General features: G+C 60.2%; 1 protein-coding gene across 1 annotated transcript in view; it reads right to left on the bottom strand.

The window, feature by feature from the left end:
• Positions 1-280: 280 nt before the first annotated feature.
• HIP1 (huntingtin interacting protein 1) overlaps positions 281-6,219 on the bottom strand; it is a 44,812-nt gene continuing 38,873 nt past the window's right edge. Inside the window, exons 27-31 of the mRNA XM_038758883.1 lie at positions 5,977-6,082; positions 5,313-5,436; positions 4,296-4,357; positions 3,670-3,778; positions 281-1,439 (exon numbers count right to left, since the gene is read on the bottom strand). Of these exons, the coding sequence (XP_038614811.1) occupies positions 1,429-1,439; positions 3,670-3,778; positions 4,296-4,357; positions 5,313-5,436; positions 5,977-6,082 (412 nt within the window). The 3' untranslated portion in view covers positions 281-1,428. The remainder of the gene's footprint in view (positions 1,440-3,669; positions 3,779-4,295; positions 4,358-5,312; positions 5,437-5,976; positions 6,083-6,219) is intronic.

Raw genomic sequence — 6,219 nt, 5'->3', positions numbered from 1 at the left:
TTGGGACAGCCAGGCATTAAATCCTGACAACTCACGAGTCCAGCCCTGCGCCCCCATCAAGGGCTCTGGTGGGTTACTGCCTCCTGTCCATGGGGCTTGTCATCCGAAGCTAAAGCCCCTCTACCTTCCTCCTGCAGCACGGTTTGCACCGTCGGCCTCGGCGTCCTCCTTCTCCCAGCGGTTCATGGCTCGGATGCGGAAACTCCACCGCCCTCGCAACTCGGGGGGTGCCTTTGGGACGAGAGCTGGTCCGTGACGCTTAGGTTGCTGGCTCCTGCTGGAGAGTTTCTACGGAAACAGAACCGGGGCCCGGTGGCCGGGAGAGCCGTCCATCCGGTGGTGCCCGCGGGCCGATCCGCTCTTGCCGTTTTCCCTCCGATTCCCACAGATGACTTCTTTGATGGGAATCTCGGAGCCAGTGGCCCCCAGGTCCTGGATTCCTCTGTGTAACCCTCCCCAGGCGCTGGCTGTAGGTGGTAGGGGGTAATAAGTAGCAGGAAGGGTCCGTGATGGGTTGCCCGGAGGATGTTCGGGGGAATCCCCGGAGGCAGCTGGGGGATGGTTTCAATGGCTCTCGGGTCCAGGCCGGCGAGGCGCTTCAGGGTGTTCTCCTGAAGAAGGCGGAGCCGCCGCCCCCGGGGTCCATTTGAGAAGACACTGTGGCGAATCGTTTGGGGGATGTCACCGTTCTCGTGCTGGCCGGGACGGAGCGACGGCCGGGCGGAAGGGCCGGGGGGAAAACCAAGGCAACGTGGGCTTCCCGGCGCTCGCTAAGCATGTTTGCTCCTTTTCCAGCTGAGGCAAGGAAAGGCACAGGGTTCTGGGGGGCCGCCACGGGGAGCCCCTCGCCAGCACCCGGCCGGCCCGGTTAACCGCTGGCCGGCCGCCGGCCCGTTCGGGGCCGGGGCCAAACGGACGGCTCCGGGCACGACTCCTTTTGCAGAGTTTGCTTTGGGAGCAGAAGGATGACCCAGGAAATTGTTGGGAAGCACCACGGGGGGAGCGAGAATCTGCCTTGGCAAACTCAGGCTAGGGCAGAGCCACTGAGGAGGCTCTGGCTTGGAGCCCTCTGACTCTCAGCTCCACCCCTGCACCCCTTGAGTTGGGGCCGACGATGAAACGGAAAAGGTTGAGAAGAAAACAGAAAGGAGATGAGTGCGGTTGTTCCCTCTCCCCCTCCCCCTCCCTCCCCCTGCCCATAAAATAAGTAAATAAATAAGCCCACTGCAGCAGAGCCCTTGCAGGCCAGCGTGACCCTTTTCTCTCTCTGTGGATCTCGGGTGCCTGGGGGCCGGGGTGGGCGCCCGGTGGGTTGGGGGGAGTGGCGGACGTGTGCTTTGGGCCGGGCTGGGAGCGGATCGTCGGGAGGGGCCGCCCGGCGCTGGCCATCGGGAGTGGACGGCTGCTGCCCCGAGGGTCCCCCGGCGTCTAGTCTGCGGCTGAGGGGAGCAACGACACGGACGGAGAAGTTACAGACGGCAGGCGGCGGAGGGGGCGTGACCCTGAGCGGGTCGCTTCCCTTCTCTGGGTCTCAGTTTCCTCATCTGTAACATGGGGCTAACAACTGTTCTCCCTCTCTCTTAGACTGTGAGCCCCGTGGGAAACAGGGACTGTCTCCAACCTGATCATCTTCTCTCTACCTCAGCACTTAGAGCAGTGCTTGGCACATGGTAAGTGCTTAACGCTACACAATTATTATTACTATTATTATCAGAGATGCTCAGCTCATAAACAGTCCTGCTCCATGGGCCTCATCGGCACCCCGGTCCTGGCACAGCCTGGAAATGGCTCTGCTCAGGTATTAGGTAGTTCCGTCGGCTAAGGTTACGGCAGGGGAGAGGCTTGGCTGGGGCGAGCCCTTGTCCGGAGGGGAGTGGATGGACTTCGGCTCGGTCCCCCCTTCCCCGGGGACTGGCGGTTTCAGGAACGGGGAGATTCCGGCCGGAAGCCAAGCAGCTTCCCCCGCTGCCGCCACCACCCCTCGCCTCATTCCCGGGCTCCTCCTCTTGGGTCTGTGAACTCCCGGGAGCAGAGGCATGCCATGGCTGCCCCTCCCCTGCAGGGCTGGAATTAGCCTGGTGGCTAATTAGCCTGGTGCCTCAAAAATCTCCAGTGGCTACCAATCAATCTGCGCATCAGGCAGAAACTCCTCACCCTGGGCTTCAAGGCTGTCCATCCATCCCCTCGCCCCCTCCTACCTCACCTCCCTTCTCTCCTTCTCCATCGCAGCCCGCACCCTCCGCTCCTCTGCCACCGCTAATCTCCTCACCGTTAGGCCTCGTTCTCGCCTGTCCTGCCATCGACCCCCGGGCCTGGAATGCCCTCCCTCTGCCCATCCGCCAAGCTAGCTCTCTTCCTCCCTTCAAGGCCCTGCTGAGAGCTCACCTCCTCCAGGAGGCCTTCCCAGACTAAGCCCCTTCCTTCCTCTCCCCCTCGTTCCCCTCTCCATCCCCCCATCTTACCTCCTTCCCTTCCCCACAGCACCTGTATATATGTTTGTACATATTTATTACTCTATTTATTTATTTTACTTGTACATATCTATCCTATTTATTTTATTTTGTTAGAATGTTTGGTTTTGTTCTCTGTCTCCCCCTTTTAGACTGTGAGCCCACTGTGGGGTAGGGACTGTCTCTATATGTTGCCAATTTGTACTTCCCAAGCGCTTAGTACAGTGCTCTGCACATAGTAAGCCCTCAATAAATACGATTGATGATGATGATGGGCCTGTCAGGAAGCTGGGCTATTCCCATTTAGCCAGTGCCCGCAGTCAGGAGCAGCTGCAGTGGTGTGAGCTCGTTGTGGGCAGGGAATACGTGTGTTGTGGACAGGGAATGAACCCTTCCCAGGGGCAGCTGCCCTCCTAGGACCCCTCAACTGGACCATGGAAGCCCCCTGCTCCAGTACCAACAACGAACTCTAAAAAGCTTGGATTTGCCTGAGAAATAAGAATGAATATGATCCAGGTCCCCCTACCCCTCAATTTTCCTAGCCCTTCCTTTGACTTTTCCCAGTTGCTTGCGTGTCAGGGCCCTCATCCGCCCCACGCCTCCCTGCTTCGTGGGGAGGGACAGGTATTGCCACCCCCATTTTCCAGATGAGGAAACTGAAGCCCCGAGAGGGTGAGGGGCTTGCAGCGGGTCGGCCGGTGGCTCAGGTGCTGCCCCCTGCGCAGGCTGGGGTGTGGGGCCCACCTCACCCCTACTCCTCATCCCTTGGACCAGTCGCCCCGCGAGACAGGGAGCAAAAATCAAGGAAGGAGATGTCCCTGTTCCCACAGGGGATGACCCTAAAGAACCTTCAACTCCCCCTGGTGACCCCCTTAATGTCAATTTGTGGAAGTTTGCAGGACCCAGATGGTTGCTCCGTGTGTCTCCGGAGGGTAGGGAGGGAGGACCCCTGGTCCCCCACCCCCATTTGCTCTGGAGCCTCTGTTTTCCCCTCCCAGGTCCCTGTGAAAAACAGGTGCCGCTTCTGAGCCCCGAAACTCTGCGGCAGGATTTTGGACGCCTCTGGGAAGGCGGAGGCCGGGAGGGAGGGCAAGGGGGAGAGGCCGCTCCTGGAGATGCCGGAGGAGCCTTGCCTGACCCGAGCACATTCGGGAGGACTGTTGGGTTCCCCTGGATACGAGCCCAGCCCCCGCAGCCCCCCGGGGTCGGGTCCTCTCACCCTCATCCCAGCCCTCGGCCACGCCGGCGAGCTCGTAGTGCTTCCTTCGTAGATCTCCCAGCTTCTGGCGCTCTTTCTGCAGCTGGTTTTCCAGCTCCAACACTCTGACCTGCGGGAAGAGCCCAGTAGGCCTCACGCCCAACCTCGCCGGATGGCGGGGGGGTGAGGTGAACGATTCAGGGTCCATTTCTCCCGTTAGTCCCAGCTTTGCTCCCTTCACCCGGAGCGCCCACTCCACTCGCAGCTCGCACCCAAGCCCTCTCCCCTGCTGGAAAATGCTCCCCCGGCGCCCACCTGCCACAAACCTCCGTGGTCAGCACCCCCGTGGCTGGCTGTTCCCCCCTCTCTCTCCCGGACTGCTGCAGGGTGGAGGGTCACCTCGGACCCCACCCTCGCAAGGGCAGGCTGAGGCAGAACGGTCATGCCCACCCACCCTCACTCGGGCTCGCTCTCCTTCCGGCTGGGCTCCGCCAATCCCGGGCTTGTCCTCATCCTCGTCCTCTCTTATCCCTCCCTCAGCTCTGGTGCCCACCCGAGGGAGCCGACCCTCCAGCCGCCCGCCTGCCCGCTTAGGGAGGGTCCTGGGGCAAAGATGGGTCCCCGGTGTTGAGCGCGACTTGTCTCACCTGAGAATCCATCTCTTGCCGCTTAATCTGAGTCAGGGTCATGCTGGAGAAGTCCATGGTGTCTGCGAGGAGGGACACGAGACCGACTCCTCTGTCATCCACCATTTTTTTAATGGCATTTATTCAGCGCTTATTATATGACAGGCACTGTACTAAGCACTGGGGTAGATACAAGCTAATCTGGTTGGACAAAGTCCCTGTCCCACTTGGGGTTCACAGCCTTAATCGCTGTTTTACCAATGAGGGGACTGAAGCATGGAGAAGTGAAATTCATTCATTCATTCATTCAACAGTATGTATTGAGCGCTTACTGTGTGCAGAGCACTGTCCTAAGCATTTAACCACTAGTCCATACTGCTTCTCAGCCACTTCCCAGCTTTCCCTGCCCCGAAAGATGGTCAACGACCCCGCACCGCTAGAACTCGTGAAGAGCTACACACTCAATTGCTCATTCAGTCGTCCCCGCTGACGAGAGCATCTGTCCATAATTTTAGTGTCAGCCCCTTGTGGGCAGGGAACTTGTCGCTTCCTTGTGATACAGTTTCCCAGGTGCCGAGGGTAGTGAACGTACCCAGTGGCTGTTCGATAAGTACGTTTTTATGATTCTACTGCTTCTACTACTCTCCCTCCTACCACTGCTACTGTTACTTTCATTACTACCCCTTCTACTACTACTAACTACTATTATTACTACTACTATGGCTACTACTGCTACTATTACTACTATTCTTACTATTGCTACTACTACTAACTACTGGGAAGGCTTCTGGCCACCTTCCGGGAGCTCTCGGGAAGTGGAAAGGGCTGTTGTTTTGGGGGAGTGTGTGAGAGGATGAGGGGGGAGGTGGAGGTGGGCCCAAAGGAGGGTATCCCATAGCCACTGGTGGCCATGAAATGTTGGCGACCTGGAGGGCAGGGAGTCAAACGGGCCGGGAGTTGGCAGGGGCAATTTCTGGGAGGGAGAGAAAGAGGGAAGGTGCAGTGGCCGGGAGTGGTAGGGTTGGGGGTGGGTGGTACCTGTCTCCTCGATCTGTGATTTCGCAGCCTTGGTTGAGGCCACCACGGAAGCAGTGGCCTGGTTGACCCCTCGGGAGGCCTGCTGCAACTTGGCCAGGTTTGTGCTGTCCTTGTCCGCTTTCACCTGCCGAGACCGAGGCCAAGTCAGGGCCCCGCCCGCCCCGCAGGGCCTTCCACCCCAGGCTCGGCCCCAGGGTCGAGCAATTTGAACACAGAACGGGCCCGGCCTAGACTGTTAGGGCCGCTGCGTCATGCTGGTGCCCGGTGGATGGTACCCACTCGCCGTGCCCGGGTCTGGGCCCCTGAACCCCACGGCTTCCCCGGTCAGAGCCGGCCCCGGCCCCGGCCATCCAGAAAAATTTCCTTTCGTGTGGTGAGGCAGCTGGGGGGCCGTGGGGGCGGAGAGTAGCCAAAGGAGGACAGCAAGGGGCAAGACCCGAGAGGAGCTTAGAGAGGGAATGGGCAGGAGGAAGTCATGCCACTGGGGCGAGGTGGGACTGGTGAAGGAGGCCCTCCCGCATGCCCATCACCCCTGCCATGCTGAGAGCCTGGCTGAGTTTTGGGTTGAAATCCGGAGATCTGGGGCGCCAATCCGAGCCCCTCCTGTCCGGCCCCTGAGCCCCAGCAGGCGACCCTCCCCGGCCCCCACCGGCCCGCCGCTGACCTTGGACGCGGCCACCAGTTGGGCAGTGCTGGCCGCGATTTCGTGCGAGCACACCATTAGTTCCTCAAATTTCCCTTTCCCTTGAACCACCAGGTCGGCCGCATCCCTGATGAACACGAAAGGGGGGGTTGTGGGATGCGGGGATCGGGAAGGAAGAGGAACCCGGTTCCTGGGAATCCCGGCCCTCCCTCGCTGGGGCCCCCGCCCCCGCCCCCGCCCGGCTAGCTTTCTGGCATCTCCCTT

Source organism: Tachyglossus aculeatus, chromosome 17 (genome assembly GCF_015852505.1).
Source record: "Tachyglossus aculeatus isolate mTacAcu1 chromosome 17, mTacAcu1.pri, whole genome shotgun sequence".
Taxonomy (NCBI): domain Eukaryota; kingdom Metazoa; phylum Chordata; class Mammalia; order Monotremata; family Tachyglossidae; genus Tachyglossus; species Tachyglossus aculeatus.
Note: the sequence above shows the minus strand (reverse complement) of the source record. Positions and strands in the feature narration are given on the sequence as shown.